This window comes from Penicillium arizonense (assembly GCF_001773325.1).
Source record: "Penicillium arizonense strain CBS 141311 chromosome Unknown PENARI_contig018, whole genome shotgun sequence".
Taxonomy (NCBI): Eukaryota; Fungi; Ascomycota; class Eurotiomycetes; order Eurotiales; family Aspergillaceae; genus Penicillium; species Penicillium arizonense.
Genome location: NW_019173295.1, coordinates 425003 through 444300, shown reverse-complemented (window position 1 = coordinate 444300; position 19298 = coordinate 425003). Strand labels below are relative to the sequence as shown.

At 48.0% G+C, this 19298-nt stretch overlaps 7 protein-coding genes across 7 annotated transcripts; 3 read left to right on the top strand and 4 right to left on the bottom strand.

The window, feature by feature from the left end:
- Positions 1-1154: 1154 nt before the first annotated feature.
- PENARI_c018G09648 (uncharacterized protein) lies at positions 1155-1556 on the top strand (the record flags this gene model as incomplete). The annotated part of the gene is made up of 3 exons (XM_022634638.1): positions 1155-1413; positions 1471-1489; positions 1550-1556. The coding sequence occupies 3 exons, from the start codon at positions 1155-1157 to the stop codon at positions 1554-1556; spliced, it is 285 nt and encodes a 94-aa protein (XP_022485663.1).
- A 4450-nt stretch (positions 1557-6006) lies between these two features.
- On the top strand, positions 6007-7326 carry PENARI_c018G04007 (uncharacterized protein; the record flags this gene model as incomplete). The annotated part of the gene is made up of 1 exon (XM_022634531.1): positions 6007-7326. The coding sequence occupies one exon, from the start codon at positions 6007-6009 to the stop codon at positions 7324-7326; it is 1320 nt and encodes a 439-aa protein (XP_022485457.1).
- A 554-nt stretch (positions 7327-7880) lies between these two features.
- Positions 7881-11280, bottom strand: PENARI_c018G00609 (uncharacterized protein; the record flags this gene model as incomplete). Its single annotated transcript, XM_022634472.1, has 7 exons — positions 7881-7961; positions 8060-8332; positions 8390-8449; positions 8526-10430; positions 10522-10947; positions 11107-11196; positions 11260-11280. 7 exons carry the CDS (start codon positions 11278-11280, stop codon positions 7881-7883), a joined length of 2856 nt encoding a protein of 951 aa, XP_022485504.1.
- A 1251-nt stretch (positions 11281-12531) lies between these two features.
- Positions 12532-13456, top strand: PENARI_c018G11400 (urease accessory protein UreG; the record flags this gene model as incomplete). Its single annotated transcript, XM_022634669.1, has 3 exons — positions 12532-12680; positions 12744-12842; positions 12916-13456. 3 exons carry the CDS (start codon positions 12532-12534, stop codon positions 13454-13456), a joined length of 789 nt encoding a protein of 262 aa, XP_022485668.1.
- Positions 13457-13539: 83 nt separating this feature from the next.
- Positions 13540-14503, bottom strand: PENARI_c018G09308 (urease accessory protein UreF; the record flags this gene model as incomplete). Its single annotated transcript, XM_022634631.1, has 2 exons — positions 13540-14300; positions 14386-14503. The coding sequence occupies 2 exons, from the start codon at positions 14501-14503 to the stop codon at positions 13540-13542; spliced, it is 879 nt and encodes a 292-aa protein (XP_022485585.1).
- Positions 14504-15300: 797 nt separating this feature from the next.
- Positions 15301-16362, bottom strand: PENARI_c018G02399 (urease accessory protein UreD; the record flags this gene model as incomplete). Its single annotated transcript, XM_022634504.1, has 1 exon — positions 15301-16362. One exon carries the CDS (start codon positions 16360-16362, stop codon positions 15301-15303), a length of 1062 nt encoding a protein of 353 aa, XP_022485568.1.
- A 479-nt stretch (positions 16363-16841) lies between these two features.
- PENARI_c018G09302 (HoxN/HupN/NixA family nickel/cobalt transporter) lies at positions 16842-18612 on the bottom strand (the record flags this gene model as incomplete). Its single annotated transcript, XM_022634630.1, has 7 exons — positions 16842-17437; positions 17494-17639; positions 17693-17971; positions 18025-18110; positions 18167-18239; positions 18329-18339; positions 18406-18612. 7 exons carry the CDS (start codon positions 18610-18612, stop codon positions 16842-16844), a joined length of 1398 nt encoding a protein of 465 aa, XP_022485584.1.
- Between the last annotated feature and the right edge of the window lie 686 nt (positions 18613-19298).

Sequence of the window (19298 nt, the reverse complement as noted above, 5' to 3'; positions counted from 1 at the left end):
TCTACTATTGTGACATGATAGCTATAAATACGAAGTACCCGGGGATCCATGGCTCTCTCAATACTCAATTCACCAATGATTCACAACATGCCTGCCACCTGCACAAACCTTCTGACTGACTCGAACTGTTACCCAAAACCCCTCCTGGGTGGCGGTGGAGGGGTAACTGCTTAGTCATGTCGGGTACTGAAACTGCATTATTAATCAAGTTATTGCCTGGGAATTCAGGCATAACGCAAACAATACAAACATCTCACAACAGGAGATTTGTGACCTCAGGCGCATGTTGAATTTAACCTACGATACATGTATAGGATACAGGTCGTGAGAATCCTCAGTCCTAGGCTTAGAACGCCCCCAACCGCGTTCGGACCCCTCATCACTCCTTGGTAAGGGGTTTTTGTTTAAGGGCGGTTGGTTGACTACCTGCCTCTCCGAGCGTACGCACTAGAGGTATAACCTGGAGGCATCTCCACAAACAAAAGCCGTATGAAGCGAAAATCGCCTGGTCGACCTGCCCGAATAAGTAAGTATAGACTAGCGAGGCGGAGCCGCTCCGCTGTCTGAGCTTCAGCCTCATATCCTGGCACCCTGTTAAACCAAGGTTGTGAATGGCGTGAAGTAAAGCGTCGAAGATATATCCCTCTTTCTTTTTTATTTTCCTGGACATCATGTCTTCGTACTCTTCGTACTTCAATCACAGATTTTTATATGCACCACAATTCGACCCAGAAAACGATATGACTGAGATTGAGGTAAGTACCTCGCAAACGCACCACTGCTTGACCTTCCCAAGAATGGATATGATCTATACCGCTACCTTTCTGGATATATTATGCATCTACTCTGCCTCTTGGGTCCTAGTAGACGTAACTCCCTACTGCAAAGAGGTAAACCGTCAAGTCTCGTATTCAAGAAGTCCACTCCTACATTGAATTTGCTTCTGGCACTTGGGGAACATGACTCGTGAATGAAAACAATTGATTACAACGCGTTCTCTATTTCCGATAAGGCTCCGAGTTTGGCGAGGTAAGATTCTGGGATTCGACTATAAAGGTGGTGATTTCGCTCCAGCAAGTCTTCATCATTCTGAACAAACCACCACGTCTATTCACCAAGGATTCAGATTTCAACGATCAACCGTCGAATCCACCATGCAGGTTTCCAGCCTTATGTGCGCTCTTGTGGCCGTTGGTGCCAGCCTTGGTCTCGCTACTCCTCTCAATGACAATAGCGCTGCCACTCAATCTTGCCCAAGCGATACTCATACTGCGGTGTATGTTAAGCCTCTGAAAGATGTCTTCATCGCGCCACCTCCCCTCCACCCCACCCCCCAACAACAAAAAGCCTTTCTTAAACGTATGGCCCGTAGGAATGCAACGGTGCCTTCTGCAAGATTGTCGGATCAAACCTGTAAGTCTCTTCCTTTGATGTTGTTAGTGATGTATTTTTGCTAACTGCGTTTTGCAGGGATTGCGACGAAGGAAACGTAAGCACACCCGTTCATTCACTAGTTCCATGGAGAAGCGTCATGTACAAATTGCATGAGAACTTAAACAGCTCTATTAGTGTGCAGGTCCAATCTATTGTGTATGTCCCAATGGTGGCGACGGCACCATCTATTGCTCTGCTTAAGGGAGTCACTTTCAGGTTTCCAAAGCCTGATTCTGCGACAAGATTACTAACTTTCTCGACATATGAGAACATACATTCCTTTAAATGATCCCAATGTGCTTGGGCTCAACAACATTACGGTATCTATGTAGCTATACGTACTTGATATAGGGCGGTGGTGAAGCTTTTACTTAAAAATAGAAATGTGGATGTGGGTATGGGGACAATTTGGTTCAAACTCCGTTATTATATGCCGTAGTAGGCGGCTATAAGATAGTGGTATAGCTTTTAGGTAGGAATGGAACTACGGTCGATTAAATTAAAGGGTGAAGAATAATGTAACTGGTTTCGATCTATCCTATACATTTCATCTATATATATCGTCCTATTTATCATAGGCAAGATAAAGTATAATAATATGTATATTGTGACGGTAATAGTCAAAGTCTAACTAGTTAGAGCAAGTCGCGAAGAACCTTACGGTGCGAAAAGAACGAAGATAGATATATTCAAAAAGCCTATCTTACTAGCTTTATAGCATCCGCTAGATCAAAATGTGGGTTAGCCGTATATTTAGTAATATGCTTCTAAGAATAGGCCTATGCTTTCACAATATTATGAATTCGCGGATATGGTGGTATCGGTATTGGGGGCTTAAAAATAGCTTGATTGGGAAAGAAAACATAACGCACACCGTTGCTACTATTGTAGCAGCTATGAACTAGCCAAAGTCGGTAAACCCCGGCCGGTCGGATTGTAGTATCTATAGAAGTAGTAGAAAGCTAGGGGGATTAGCCTTGAGATCAAAAATTTGGTTATAGTAAGAGAATGTCGATAACTTATTGATAAAAGACAAATGTAGAACTTAGGCGTAATACACAAGCTAGGAGTTTATTCTTATGTCGCTTATCATAGTGGTTAAGAGTGAGATCCATCGCGTAATAAATTTGCAGTGTATATTGTCAAATTTTGAATGCTTTCTAAGGTCGTCTTTCCTCTATTTGTTTGTGGTGAGATGGTTACTAGGGGAGCTTTAAATAATAGGAAAGTAGCTTAAATATGCATTGAAATGGGGATGGCACGATGGCAGTCTGACATAACAGACAGGTCGATATCAATGGAGACAGCACAACCAACCACTCCCATGTCCAGTATAGACGTAGAGAGCAGTCACTGTAAGTGGCTATCGCACTAAAAATGAAGCTATATCATGAAAGACGAATCTGGTGGAAAAACTGTAGTCATATTGATGATGGTCGGATGATGCTGCTCTCTGAGAAAAGACTGCATGCAAGCTTCCTAAGGCAATTGTGATACCTCAGGCCACTAATACGCTACTGTCATGGGTTACACCACTACAATATATAGATATAGAGTGAAAATTGTGGAAGTCGGGCTATAAGATAATAAGTTTTCGTTCGTTTAAAAACTTATTCTAGTCATTGGTAAAGCCAACTTCTAACGGGAGCGTAAGGACGTGACCATTTATAGAAGTGATAAAGACAAATAATCGCCACAAATAATAAGTATAACCCACTCGCCTAGTCTAAGATCTCACATAGATAGGTCGCACTTAGAACTTCACGCCTCGAAACGTTCTTAGATCTAAGAACATTCAAGGTTTAGCAACTACAATTTCGATTTCAGTCACCAGCCTATTTAGTAGCTCGAATTAAGATGTTTTAGACTATATAACTTTGATCGCTCTCAATCTAACCGCTCTCGGCCTAAAGTGCCGCCCTTAGCTAGTTGACTACTCTTAGTTAGAAAAAAGCGACGTCGCTAAAAAGAGTCGCAAAACCTCAAACTTCGTATGTGGCCTTTGTATAACATTTAGTTAAGCTAGTAAAACCAAGGAAAGCTATTGCTGACCGCTAGTTAAATGATGCCTACTCTTAAATTGGGTGTCTATGTTCTAAGCATGGCTAGATTCCATGGTGGCACCGCTTACCACCGAATATTAACCACCCTGTCTTAACCACCGTGTCTTGACCATCGTCTCTTAGCTATCCATAGCTAAGTGCCAATAGTTAATTCCAATTGTTAACCGTCGCACAATGTCTAAACTGCTCCATCGTCATGATGTTCCTAGACAATATATACACGGACTGATGCGGCATCCGATTCAACAGCTACTTCGCTCTTGGTGCTTAGTTCTCAGCTTAAAAAGCCCGGCTTTCCCCATGTCATTTTGCTCCAATAAGTACACAACCAACGAACTAAATGGCTGACCCAAAGGCGCGTACCCTACGGACTTCGCAATCCTCACCATAATTAATGTCTTTAGACTTTTTTACTTTTACCTCTTTGTGATTCATTTCTTGCTACTCCGTTTCACTCACTCCCTCCCTAGAAAGAATTCTAGGCTAACTATCTATGCTAGCCTTTTACGTAGGTGTCATCTTCTAGTGCTTGTCTAGCCTCTTCTATCGGTTTCTAGACGCGTTATGGGGCAATAATATGGCCGATTGGCAAAAACTAGAGTTGAGAGCCACTTTAGTCTTGATCTAGATGACCACCATTCCTGTAGTGCTTTTACTATTCCGCACTAAGCCCTACCTATTAGCCTTTACTATCGTTTCTATCGGGATTCTAGTGGATTTTATGGTCTATGATCCTAGTATTTACGGATTTTGTCCCTAGGAAAGATTGGCTTGGTAAGAAGCCCACAGGTCCTCAATCTCGCGTTTAGAGCGACCATAGGAAAGTACCGTGGCAAACAATCCAGGTGGGCGTACTCCGCCATTTTACTACTTTGGATTAGCCGCTGAGCACAGCCACATGGAGTCCGTCTGCACGGATGGCGAAAAAGAGTGAATAGGATTGCTGAAATGGGCCTAGAAGATGGTAGACAACCTACCTCGGTCTCCATGTAAAAGCTCCAAGCTCAAGTCCATGCAAACCCCCTTGTGCAGAACCACAGGATATGCCAATTGTTACCATGAAGTCTCCAAAATAATGATGTCTCGTTGTCTTCTCGGATAACCACCAATACCCAGATGGAGACTGCTTTGAAATGATCTTATGTGGCATCCAGCCGAAGCTTGTGCCTGACATCCTGCATCATTTCCATCTCGCTGAAATAGGGCTAGGCGACTAAATTGTCGCCATTAATATCCTCAGAACCTCTTTAATTATATGGACACAATAAAACACTGCATTCTGTGCTGCCACATTGCCGGACTCTCTGCAGGAATATTGCCAGCGCAGCGTGTCGAAATCCAACCACTTGTGATGGATGTTCAATGTATCGCGATTTGAATCGAAAGAAAAAAATGCCAAATGCCTGGACAGCGCACACACAGCAACATACTCAATGGAGAGGACCGGTATGGGATATTTCATCGAACAGATGACCAATCTTAGATCACTTTCGTCCAATTGATCGAACTTGGATCACTTCCTTCAATGCGAGAAGGTCGAGATTAATCCGAATTTCCTGTCATTTCTCCCGAAGAATCGCCAAAACTGCTTGAGCCCAGCTGCACCTAGGCATTTGTGGCAGACACAGACCTGTTTAGACCAACATGAATGGTCTTATGCTTTCCTTTATCTTAGAAGGAATTCTCAATCGGTAAATCCTCCTGAGGTCTTCCATCGTTCACGGACCCTCAATACTAGTTCACCGCATGTCCACCGCAGATCCACCGCATTACAGTACTACTGTGTAAGAGAGTATTGGGCCCATTGGCCTGGTTGTCTATGTTACTAGTTCACACTGTTCTGGAACGTGGCACAATTGAGTGTTTGGGACAACTCTCCACTCACATTCCGATTGCGAGACAAGAACATGCAAGTTTAAAGTTTCCATCAAATGATTGTCAGTGGAACTGCCTCACTTGAGCTTTGGTTATCGTTGTAAAGCTAGGGGGAGCACAGGAGGGATGGGTAGTCTCTGAGCGAGTATACTGAGCTGATCGTCGGTAGAAGATCAGCAAGGGCAGCATGGACGTGCACGTTGGGTTGTATTCTGACTATGGCTGAACCTTTCGGGGCTGGTGGGGGGAGAAACCCAAGAGGCATGATCCCCACCCTTGCACTTCGAGCTGCATGAGGATGTTGAGGGTTTAATACATAGACAGATGGAGCGGGTCTTGCCCACATGTCCTGCATTCTGGGATCAGGGTTCATGTGCAACGTAGCTGACGTGGTGAATGAGTAAACAAAAGCAAACGTAAGAAAAGGAAATTAATAATTAATAGTACTGTTGATGGTAAGACTTGGTATCATTCTACGTCACCTCGTAAAATACCTTTCGTTACAAACATAGTGTACAGTAATTTCAATACCACAGCCATCGAGTACAAATAGGGCCTCACAAGCCACTATTGAACCCAACCATTCCACTATCTCTTTTCCACACGTTACTACAAGTGTTGCAACCCAAACAACATGCCATCTGGAAAACTTGTCAGCATCGCTGCTCTAGATCTCCAAGGGACGAAGGGGCCGGTCCAATGGCAACGCCATCCTACGAAGGATCAGAGATTCTTTGACTATGCCAACGAAAAGTTCGATGCGAACAACCCGGAGATTTTCAAGAAATGGGCATTACTGGACGTGGTGACAAACTATGCCGAGAAACATGACGAACCAGCCAAGCACCATACGGTTTTGAACTCCCTCTGCCTCCGCGGCCATGCGATGGAATTGACCAAACCGATGGAGCCGGAAGTCTATCAGCGCTACCGCAACCTGACCGCGATGGTGGGGCCCAGTCTCCATAACATTCAAAGTATGCAGCGCATCGAGGGCTCGTGCGATTACGACGCAGCTGCCAGATACGTCAGGAATCCTACGGACGTTGTGTCGAGACTGGTGCCTGTCATCCATCCAGAAATATGCAAAGACGACGATTATCGGCGTGACGATGGCGTGGACTCTCCAGAGTGTGACCACAACAGGAACTTTACCGCGCCGGATGACTTTCTCTATGTGGACCTGACTTATCCTCTGCGGGGCATCTACCTTCCCCTCGAAGCGGCGATGAATGGCAACCCTTGCATGTATGCCCACTTCGATTTCACTCAGGAAGACTATGAATTGGAGCAGTACACCTACAACCCCGATTTGTCTCAGGGAGAAGTCGTCGATCCCGAGCCCGGCATTTCCCAGGATGAAAAGGACCGACAGGTCAAAGACGCAAGGGAAAGGAAGGCTGCCGATCCCCCGCTAGAACCCCGGATTACCTCTTGGAGCAAAAGCCCCCAGGACAAAAAGCTGAACAGGGACGCCTATGTGGGATGGGGCGTCCTCCCCGGATGGACGGCCCGGTTTAAGGTGGAAGCGCTGAAAGAGCTAGCGAAGAAGCCTAGCTCGGAGCAGGATCCCAAAGAATACATCAAGCTATTTGACAGCAAAGGGGTCCTCATTCGATGGGGTGGTAAAATGGATATCCGAATGGGAAGAGTGTATAATGACCCCGTCCACACCATGAATGACGAAGAAGTCGTGAGACTCCTCCCCGGCGTTGTGAAGCCTGTTAGTCCGGTTGCTACTCTACCTATCGGTGTGGGCACTGCTGGGTCTGGCAATTCGGACCCTGCGCCTGTCAATCAGGGCACTGCGTCTGGCACACCGGATACCGCTGAGACGGGTACACCGGATGTCGCTGAGACTGGCACACCGGATGTCGCAATTCCGTCTAGAAAGAACAGGATGAGTAACCGAAAGGGCAGGAGCAAATACAGCTCTGCTGCTGACCAATCCTGACAGGATATCTATCCATTCCTTGGTTCTCTCTTCCGTTGAAGTTTGCTTCTTTGTTTCCTTTGAATCAATATTCTTTTTTGTGTCGATTTATAGCAATCCTAGTCGTGAACTCGTTGAGTATTGCGATATCGTACTCTTCTAAACCGACGATAGACTTTCACACCCGTCCTCACGCCCCAAATCGTAGTTCGTGCTTACGACCTTAAGTTTCTCGATGTGGTGCAAAGATTCATGGAGTTATGTTCTGAAGTAACATGATTGCCTTACATCTCGCCCTTCAAAATGATAACTCATAGAGCCACGATCTTAAGTCTCTTGATATAAATTGGGGTTACCTAGAGGCATGATCTAAAGTGTGTAGACATGATTCATGTTTTGTTCAAATGCTTACAAGACAGGTAATTTACAAGTAGTTGCAGAACAAAAAGGATGGATTAAAGCAAAAAAGCCGAAAACTCTGCAATTTATTAAAGTCTCTGACAGAGGAGTTTAATTCAAATTTCCCCCATTCATTTTCTGTCTGCGACGCCAGACCCTGCCGTTCCAAACTGAGATCAACAGATGAAATAGTCCTGCGCCAATGCTACTGAGGTTGCCGGCGGGACGTCACACACATAGTTGTCCGCTTTCACAATCTACAGAACGAGCAGATATGGTCAGAATATGCATCAAGGAAGGTTAAACGACAGAAAGGATGAGAAGAATAATGGAAGAAATGTGGATAACTACTCACAAAAGTTTCCGCATCTACGTCCATCCTTGGCGTTGTGTCATTGAATTCCATGTCCTTCTTCTTCGCAACCCGGCAGCCCTTGACGGGTTCAACACGTTTCTTGAGCTTGTATGTGTCGATTGATGTGTTGGATTTTACGACAAAAGGCTTGGGTTCATCAGGCACCGTGGGGAGTTCCTCCAGGGTTGGGGCATGGGGTGGGGCTTCGTCACGGTTATACACGCTGACGGATGCCTGGGAAACAAATGTAATGGAAGTTTCAGGTACAAGGGCCTAGGGCAAGCTTAGTTAAAAGCCAAATATTTTTCAGGACAGCGGAAGAAGACTTACTCCAAACCGGGGTCGCATTATCCTCGGCTGGATCGTCGGAATCGAGCCATTGGGGTCACCCTATCAAAAGCGAAAGATTTCAGATTAGAGGATCCCGGACGGGGACAAAGGCACAGTTGGGGGAGGAGAGACATACACCTAAAGCAACTGCTATCATGCCGCCCTTCAACACGATATCAGGCTTGGTGCCGAAGTTGCTCGGTTGCCAAATCACCAGATCGGCAAACTTGTTTTTTTCGACGCTTCCGATGAGATGCGACATACCGTGGGCGATGGCCGGGTTGATGGTGTACTTGCTGATATACCTCTTGACGCGGAAGTTGTTGATAGTAGGAGCATCATTCGCGAGGCCCTTCTGGTGTTCCTGATCATGGCATCCTTTATTTGCTAGGTCATCGCGGAATTGATTAATGCTGTTGTATGATCCGTCCTTACTACCCTTGCGCTTAGCGGCTTCGGGGGGTGGAATATCAAGAACGGCCATCTTATGGGCGCTGGTCCAGGTTCGGAGGACCACCTCGCCGACACGACCCATGGCCTGGGTGTCCGACGACATGATGCTGATGGAGCCGTTATCGAGAAGGTAGTCTTCGGCAGCAATTGTTTCCGCACGAATGCGGCTCTCGGCAAAGGCGACATCAGCCGGAATATCTTTGGAGAGGTGATGCGCAACCATTACCATGTCCACATGCTCGTCCACCGTGTTGAACGTGTACGGGCGGGTAGGGTTTGTGCTCGCCGGAAGGATGTTTTGCGTCTTCACGACTGCAATAATATCGGGAGCATGCCCGCCGCCGGCGCCTTCGGTGTGATACGAATGGATGGTACGCTCCGGGCCAATACTGTTGATCGTGTCATCCACATAGCCACCTTCATTCATCGTATCGGTATGCAGGGTGGATTGGACATCGTAATCTTCGCACACTTTGAGACACGTGTCGATAGCCTTATGGGTGGCGCCCCAGTCTTCGTGCAGCTTCAAGCCGATCGCACCTGCCTCGACTTGCTCAATCAGACCCTCTGGATCACTGTTGTTGCCCTTGCCAGTGATACCAACGTTGATGGGCAGATGATCAAACGCCTGGAGCATGCGTTTGATATGCTCGGGGCCTGGCGCGACAGTAGTAGCATTCGAGGCCGTCGAGGGGCCCGTGCCACCGCCGACCAACGTCGTCAATCCGTTGCAGAGTGCTTCGGGAACCTGGGCCGGGTCCAGAGTGTGGACGTGTGTGTCAAGCCCACCGGCTGTGACAATTTTGTTTTCAGCCCCGATCACGTCGGTATTGGCACCAATGATGATGTCCACATCATCCATGATGTCTGGATTTCCGGCACGTCCAATGGCTGTTATATAACCACCCTTGATCCCGATGTCCGCCTTTATGATGCCAGTATAATCGATGATCAACGCGTTGGTGATCACCGTGTCGACACACTTATCATAATGGGGCGGATCGGAAGTTTCATTCCGGTTTGGATCATGATGCTCTTTGGAGGAGCCATATGAGGTCTGGGCCATGCCGTCTCGAACGGACTTGCCGCCACCAAAGTTGCACTCATCACCGTAGTATGTGCGGGATTTCGGGCATTTCCGATTACCTCGACGGCTTCGTTGGCATTCCTCTTGACCATTTGGACAGTCTTCAGCGCAATGATCGGTTAAGTCTCGATAATCCTTCTCTACCATGACGTAGAGATCGGTCGATCCTAGCCGTACAACATCGCCTTTGGTGGGTCCGAACAGTTTCACATACTCGTTGCGTTTCATACGACGTTCCGATCTAGCGTTATCCGGATTGTCTTGGACTTTATGGCGAAACTCGGGGTGAATACGCTGATGAACCTTGAAGTACTCCGCGACACCGTTACCGCCGGCAATTAGCCCCTTACCAGCAATCTTCACCAGGTCTACCTGACGGCATTGCCCCGGCTCGAATCGAATGGAACTACCGGATGGGGTATCCAGTCGGAATCCGTTGGCCTTGATTCGGTCGAACTCAAGCTCTCTGTTTGTCTCGATGAAGTGGAAATGAGATCCAACCTACCATCATTCGAGCATCAGCATCCGCGAAGAACAAGCAAGGAAATAAAGAAAGGAAGAAAGAATAACAGAATAAAAGGATACGACGTACCTGAATGGGCCTGGTCCCGTGGTTTACAACTTTCAGACGGAGTCTCTTTCTCTTTCTCTGTTCATTATTCACAATCTCTTTATCATTCAGGAGAATGTCGGTCTTATAGGGACCGGGATTATCAATAACCTCACACCAGATGTAGCCTGGCGCCTTGTTTGGTGCGTAGTCCTCAAAATTGACCTCTGGAAAAAGGTTATCAGGAGGCGGGGTGAGGTTAGCACCATACAGCGCTAGCTCAATGTTTCCGGCTTCCGTGGCGATAGGTTCGACCACAGTCACAAGATAAGTGCCTGTCGGGAATGTTCCTTCAATCTGGATCTGACGGGCAGTAAACCAGGTGGATGGCAGTACATGACGGCGGCCGAGGATCGTTCTCCCAATGGACATCAGGTCAGCCACCGCATAGTGACCGTCGCGGATAAGCTAGCGTCCGAGTAAGTAAATAAATCAAGCCGTAGCTAGGTCCAGTTTTTCTAGGAAAATATTTACCTCGTGCAAGACCGTGGAGATCAGGGCCTATTTTGATCCCTCTTTGTGAGCCAATGCGTCTCAATCAACAGCCCGAATGGGCACTGTACGTACCACAGCTTCCGCATGGTTAAGCCGCACTCCACGTGAAAGACGGCGCTGGGCCAGATTCCCAAGCGGATAGAGGATGGCGAGTCTTTCCAGCTAGAAGTAGACATTCTGGTTATTATCTTGTAGGGAAAACAGAGGAGCGAGTAATCCACGTACCTCTCTGGGAATCAGATGCATTTTGAACGTGTAGTTTTCTCAAGACCCCTGGATCCGGTGTGGAATTGAAGGGATTCTGGACAAGAAGTAAATGGACAGAGATTACTCATGCGCACTCTCTTGCTGCTCGATGCAATTCGGGCATCTTAAATACCCGTGGACCTACCCCCCGCAGCATATCCCAACCAAAATACAGTATCAGACCCAATTTTGCCTAGCATGGCAATCCTTTCAGTTGATAAGACCCATCGTATTGAATTGTACTGTATTCCAACTTTAAACAGGTGCCATGGCTCCAGTCCAGGTATGAATACGGTTTTTATGGGGCAATACACCTCGTTACGTCTCTCCTTACCTAGGAGTACGGACAGGCGCTGCAGGCGAAGACATCCATCTGCGATTCTCCACACCGCTGCTTAGACGCGCACGAGTCCTGTCAATCTGTTTATCGATCCCAAACTTTCTTTCTACGTACGGGCCCTCTCCCCGACAGAATTAGATGCGAGCTGAAGGGAAGCATGGAAATATGCACTATTACATCATCAGGGGCCCAGCCTGTGATCTCCGACACGGGATTGCTCCGTCGCTAATAGTAACACACGAGATGATTGATCAGCTGAATGGAGAACTTGCCATATTACACAATCCAATTGACGTACCAGATGTGAAATGGCGGTATGATGGACGCGATCTGTATTGAGCTGTGCCCTATCTGCATATATACCTTACTTTCCAGAAACAGGGACGTACCCGCTGATCAACCGGGCCCTCGGGACGCTAGCTAGCCCGAGCGTGGTAATCTTGTAAACCCAGTAAGTCTATCTACATCCATATCTCCTCGTAGTAGAGCTGGACGGACGACTATGAACTACAGGATTGCTAATATAGACGGGGCCCAGATGCAACTAAAGGTAGGGGAAGGGGAAATGATCCACTAGGCGATGCGAACGAGAGATCTTAAACTTCACCATGTCCGAAGTCGGTCACTGGACGCAGATTCCACGCTATATGCCCTAATATGCAAAAGAAATGAAGGTTACTGAGCGGCAAAAGATAGCTCATTAATTCCAAAATTGCATAATCCCAGCTACTGTCTCTTCTCTCTTGGGACTGTCAAAAATGTTACGACCTATGCAATAAGCCGACTATTGCTTTTTATTATATAAACCCCCTCCAAACTCTCCACCTGCATTTTGGTTCTCTCCCACCTTGCTCTCCCATAACTCAATATCCCTTCATTCTGGTATTATCAAGTCGCGTTTCAGACACATCATGACTCATTCCCACTCGCATGATAATGGTGAGGCTCATGGGCACTCGCACGAGATCATGGACGGCCCAGGGTCATATGTCACGCGAGAACAGCCTCTAACGCACGAGCGGGATTGGAACGACCGTGCTTTCACCGTTGGAATTGGCGGGTAAGCACTGGCTCTTTCTTTCTTTCCTCTCCTTGCTTTCACGAAGATGCTAACTGATGCTAGACCGGTAGGATCGGGAAAGACCGCTTTGATGCTCGCTCTTACCCAGACTATGCGAGACGAATACAATCTGGCCGCCGTCACGAATGATATCTTCACACGGTAGGCAACGCTCTTCCAATTCAATAAGTGGCTTGTTCTTTTTGCTTACACATATTCTTCTTGTTCAATGCAGTGAAGATGCGGAGTTCCTCACTAGGAACAAGGCTCTTGCGAGCAACCGGATCAAAGCCATTGAGACCGGGGGTTGTCCGCACGCCGCCATCCGCGAGGATATTAGCGCCAATCTGCTCGCCTTACAGGGACTGCATAAGCAATTCCAGACCGACATTCTTCTGATAGAGTCTGGCGGCGACAATCTAGCCGCCAACTACTCTCGAGAACTGGCTGATTTCATCGTTTACGTGATTGATGTGGCCGGCGGCGACAAAGTCCCGCGCAAGGGTGGGCCGGGCATTACGGGGTCGGACTTGTTGGTGGTGAACAAGACCGACTTGGCCGGAATTATCGGCGCCGATCTAGACGTAATGGCCCGAGATGCTGCCAAGATGCGGGAGGGCGGACCCACCGTTTTTGCTCAGGTGAAGAATGGGAAGGGGTTGGCCAACATTATAGATCTGATTTTGAGTGCGTGGAAGGCTAGTGGGGCATACAGCCTTAGTGTGAACAGGTGGAAACAGGGCGCACCCCGAGGATCTGGGAATATTGACGCCTAAGTTATTGGTAAACAGCAAATTCTTGGCTAGTTTCAAATATACTGAGTTTGCAGTCTCTAAAATTGAACAGAAAGGTAATGTTTTCATGAGTTAAAAATTCTGCTGTAAAGAAGCTCGTGGCGTCCAATCCACAAGTCCATTGCTGGGACCAGCTGTCCAGCCCGGTCGACGGGGGTGTCCCACTCCCGCTCGATTCGGCGAGAAATCATTTCCTGCAAGCGTTGACTGGCCAAGATGGACTGCGCCATATAAGGACCAATGACAGAGGAGCGCACCGCTGCGCCGAGCACGGCTTTGGCATGGTTGACCATATGCAGATAGGCCGTTTGCTGTGCCGTCAACCCCATGGCCCGAGAGACCACTGCCCACAAGGGCGCCAAGTGACCATTCGGCCCCAATCCTTCGTCTGGGTTATTGCGGCTCTTGAGCCCGGTAGAAAACCTTTCGAGAATCTTGACAGCCGTCACCGCTTCTGCATCGCTCACTGAAGTGTAGGGCACGCGGAAGGATCGTTCCCAGACCCCCAGTAGAGCTCGTCCTTGGGCGAGGCTCGCCCGCTGAGCTACAACACAAGGGGTGGATGCATCGAGATCGTTATCGATGGTTTCCAACATTTCGGGTTGTCGATGCGCTGCCAACAAGTACGGTAGTGAGGTGCTCGCCACACACGCAATCGAGAGCGCAAGGAACGAGTCAAAGGCTGCCTCTGGATTGGCTATACGTCCTTGTAGCTTGAGATGGGCAAGGTACGATTCGAGTCCATTGGAGTATGCAAACCCACCGGTGGGAAGCGCCGAGTCAGAAAGAAGGAGCAGCGCGTGGACGGGTATCGGATTGGACGGATCTTAAAAAAGTGAAGCACAGTTAGCAGAGTCGAGGAACTATCTACCAGCTCTTGGTGGTTAAGATCTATTTGTTTATTTGCTTACCTAGGAAAGGAGCCTTCCCAGTGGCCAGCGCCCGCCGAGCTCTCGCATTTTTCAGACGTTCCTCAAGATCTGCAATCTCCTCATCCAAACTCTGATCCTGTGTTTGGTTGATTGCCATTCTTCTTCTTTGTTTGGAGTCGGTTGGGATAAAGGGGGAGGAAACGTCACTAGAGACGCCCAGATCCAGCACAACGGAAGTAATAGTGTACTCGCCCCACCGATCTTTGCGCCAAGTCTTAGAAGGCGCATGGACCTTGCGACAGATCCATCGCAGTGGGGTCCCGCCGGGCCGCAGTGGGTCGAACCAGAGGTGGTTTGTTGATAGATCTCATACTGTTTTGTATGGTAAATCCGGAGCACTCAGAAGTATGGCATTGTAACACACCGCATCTCGGTGAGACTTATTCCTGTTGGACACCTCTAGCACTAGCTAGAAGTATGTTCGTAAACCCTCCATCCTGATACAATAATACATATAGACATCGGTCGTACTTCTGCAGAATGACACAGCAGGCCCACTGGTGGGTTCGTCAGTCATTCCCTGGTTTATGCAACGCATGGGTCGCGTAGGTGGCTGGGCTGAGGCCACCGGTAGTCTGCTGGCGAGCTAGAGGGCGAGTTTGGTGTAGATCGATATTTCTTTCTTTTGATAAAAAAAAAGGCAAACTTGGTTCACCTCCTCACTTGTGTTCTGCATTGTATCTGGTAATTTTACATATCTATAGAGCAACGATCTACAATGGAAGACAGACCAGGGAAGGCAGAAGATGGCATGATTACAAAGTCATGGAAGAGAGTAGAATGAGCTGCTAGGGAAGGGTCTCATAGTGTAATAAGGGTCGGCACGTGAACATGATGGTCAATATCTAGGTAACGCGAGGCCAACATCAGGGGCAGCATCATGATTGTTCATTCCTATAAGCACTGTAGCGCTTCCTCGCCAAACTCCATCTCAATGCTTCCCTCTTCCCGCAGGAGATCACCAAGCCATTGCTTGGCTCCATGTGCATGACGGGCACCAAACTTCATCAAGACAAAGTTGTCTCGTATATGCGCTGCCGTCCAAGTGATATCATCGTGCAAACAAGGCTGAGGCGTTGAGTTGATCGATGTTGTGGACCAGTCGCGAGCCCCGAGACGAGCCTGTGATTTGAATCGATCCAGGAGCCAGGTCATCAGCCGTTCGAAAACGGGTCCGTAGAGTATTAAGGTGCCCAGGACGGTGCTGGTTCCGGCCCGATCACGGATCAACTTTTTCGTGTGCGACTGCTCCTGGGTGCCCTGGTGACCTCCCTCTTCCAATTCAGCGTCCAGAATGATCGAGTCGCGAAGGAGAAGCTTCCTAGACCCTGACGCCTCATCCACCGACCACACCTCGTTTTTCCCGCGCCAGAGATGGAAATCCCAGTTTTCGCCCCTGGCCGACCGGCCTTCCGTCACCCAGTCCAGCAAACAGAGGCTGCCACGGTTGTTGCCTGTAGCCGCTGCGTCCACGGTAAAGGTCTGTACTTGTTCGTATCGACTGTCTTTAAAAGGTACGTTGGGGTCGGGCAGGGAGCAGAAAACGGCCTGGTTCCCAATGTGAACATCCAGTGTCTGTCGACTCATATCCATCAATACCTGATCCGGTAGAGCCAGCCGTGGTCGCAACTTCTGCATCGCATCGGTCCGATAGATCTTGTTGCTTCCGTGCGGCGTCGTGACTACCAGCCTTGTTTGCGGATTCAATGTGATGGAGACGTCGATTTCATCACCCGGCAGCAGACCCCCACCATAACTGATGATGTACAAATAGACTGGCGAAGATGCACATGGCAAAGCCGAGGAGACTGGGATATAACGCGACTTATGGGTCAAAAGCTTCAGCGGGTATCGGTACGTCAAGTTGGTGAATGTTGGAAGGGCCGGCGGAAGGAGCTCAACGACGACCTCGCCCTGACCGGGCTTGGAAACTGGAACGATGAATGGGGTGGCCATCGCGATAATTCTTTTGGAGGCTACTGAAGAACGCCCTTGTCCCTGAAAATAGGGAGAATTTGCGATTTGTGATGACAATGCTCCGCAGTACGGTTTTGGTAATACAGCGTTACGGAAAAGTACTAGTAACCCTTTTCGTGATATACATACACTAGCTGCATTCTGCACGGGCTCAACCGCTAGTTCCAACTCAATTTCAACTCGAAAACTTGGAAGCAAGGTTGGGGCCGTGTGCAGACTGGGCCGACCTGAGCGGGTCCGGCCGGCCCAAGCGTGCCTAGCCGATGAACACCAGGTGCTGATACTCCACAAAACATACACTATTTTCAACGCTGATAAACCTATCTCGCGAATAGCTTAAGCCTGACTATGAGGGCCACACCCAATGTTTCGATTCAATAGGGAACAAATATAGTCATTGAATTTTCAACTAACAATTGACTGGTGATACCTGGATATTATTCAATATTCTCTTTCCTCTATCGTTCTTCAGTCGCAGTGACACGAGCCGAAGCCCCTTTGTCAACGGTAGTGGCTTGCTCACGCTCAAACACCTGGCCTTCTCCTGTTTCGCATCCAGCAACAGCGGTATCCTCCTCCGACCCAAGAGCATCATCCCGGTATCGCTCTTCGTCATTCGCCATAGAGCGCCCGTGACGTCGATCCATCCATCTTCGCCACGGCTTATACAACATAACGCTCAAGCCTCCGAATATAATGAAGCAGCCACAAATCCCACCACCGATGGCATCATAGTAATCACCGGCTAGTTGTACGCCATCCCAGAACTTTCCAGTGGCATTAGTGATATTGAGGATCATGGTAAGAAGCTGAATTATACCAATCACAATAGCGACAATCACAGTCAAGACGGTAAGTACGATCGAGTAGTACAGAAATGCCACAGGGTCTCGGTGATTGTCTCTTGACTGCGGTAACTCGTCACCTTCAATGTCCGATGCGACTTCAGCAGAAACTGCACGGCCGGGTCTTGGAGGAAGGAAATTTGCTGCGGGCTGAATGTACAAGGAGAACATAAGAGCTCCATCGAGGGTGTCCAAAAGACACATTCCAGCTGGAGAGGAATGGTCAGCGTGAGCCTCAAAGGGTTCCTAATTTACATGCACTTACCGGTAAACAGTGCGGGAAGAATTAAAATAACCCAAAAGGATGTTCCCTTGGTAGCCTCGATTGATGAGATCCCGAGTAACGCAATCTCAGATGACGTGTCAAAGCCTAGTCCAAATAGGATTCCGAGAGGATACATTTTCCAAGGGCTGAGAAATAGTCAGCGGATGGAAGAAGCAGCATGACTGGGCTTGCAACACACCGGTCAATCAATTTAAACATTTTCTTGAGAATGGAAAACAGCACACCGCCACCCTCGATCTTCCAAGCTTCATCCTGCTGTCCTTCGCCCAGACTAAACACCTTTTGCATCTGTTTAATAAGTTTGAACAGAATATACGCGTTCATTAGTCCAAGCAGGATCAAAAATGCTGCGCTGACGGAACTACCGATGATGCCACCGATAGTACTGAAGCTATCGAAGCGCGAGGAAACCGCAGCAGCGGTAGCTGCGACCACGATAGATGTAATTATGACGATCCTGAGACCCAGTTAGCGCCCAGTTATCATTGGGTGTTTGTCTCAGTCACTCACGTGGAATGCCCCAAAGAAAAGAATGTTCCTACCGTGACAGGCTTTTGACCAGTTGCCAACAATCGTCGTGTCATCAAATCGATCGCCTGTTGAAGTCAGCAATCGCATTCACGAATGTATGGACCCAGATGCTACGACGGACAGAAATATGGTCCGCATCAAAAGCATGCCTCAAGCCAAGGGTATATGCAAGAGCCGCGGTGGAAACCAATGATCTAGAATATCATCAATAAGTGGATGTAATAGGCGTGCGCATAACCTTTTCGATAGGCTCTGCAAAGACGACAACGCCGATTGAACGTACGGGTGATAATGCTATCATGTTGTTAGACTGTTGTGCCCCACATCTTGTTTATGATCAACAAATGACAACGGACATACCAGTACAATCGCCGCCGCAACCCAGACAATCATATTCAGAAACGCTATCAAAGCAATAATTGCAATAGCTCGAAGAGGTACTTTTCGAATTCCGGGCATGCGACTATGGGAGCGCTTTGCATGACGCAGAAGAGGCTGCAAGCTCCATCTCTTGTCACTGTCCAGACTTTGTGTATCCAGAGGCGCTACGCCAGCAAAGGATGTCATTGTCAAATATGGCTCCCCTGTTTTGATCTGTTTCCCACAGAAATGCAGTGTTTCTCCCTGGTAGACTCTCGGCGGTCCGTATAAGACAATGAAAACTTGCAGAGAGTACAGTCAACAACAGCAACGGATGACACGACCACTTATTATATGTCGTGGTTTTGACTTGCAGATGAAATGCTTCGCTGCGGGGATTTTTACTAGCCTGCTTAGCTGTCGCCTTTAAATGTCTTGCCAAGGTCGAGCGAGAACCAAAGATCCGCTTGGTGGGGAAAGTTCATGTGAAGACAGATTGGCAGGGCTCGTGCGAAACTTTGCATTTGTGTGGAGAATCGCTTTTGGAGACCTGCCACCTGCAGAAACACCCCTTCATAATACCGGGAAAGGTGGAATGTAACGAGGTGTACCACCTGATAAAATATTGTATTTGGACCTGGATTCAAACAAAAATGAAACCATGGCACCTTTCTACCGCCATGATTTCAAAATATTCGACGCAGGGGAGGGGTTTGATATACACCGCTTGGTGAAGAACCCCATTTTCATTATGTTTGTCGATAGATGTTATCACACGGGTATCATCTTCAGCCAGTCATTCTAACACTCTGCAATACATTGCTTACCGAATGGTGATTGGTGTATATCATTTCTTCTAGACTTGTTACTTGTGGAGCAATATGCGATGTTTA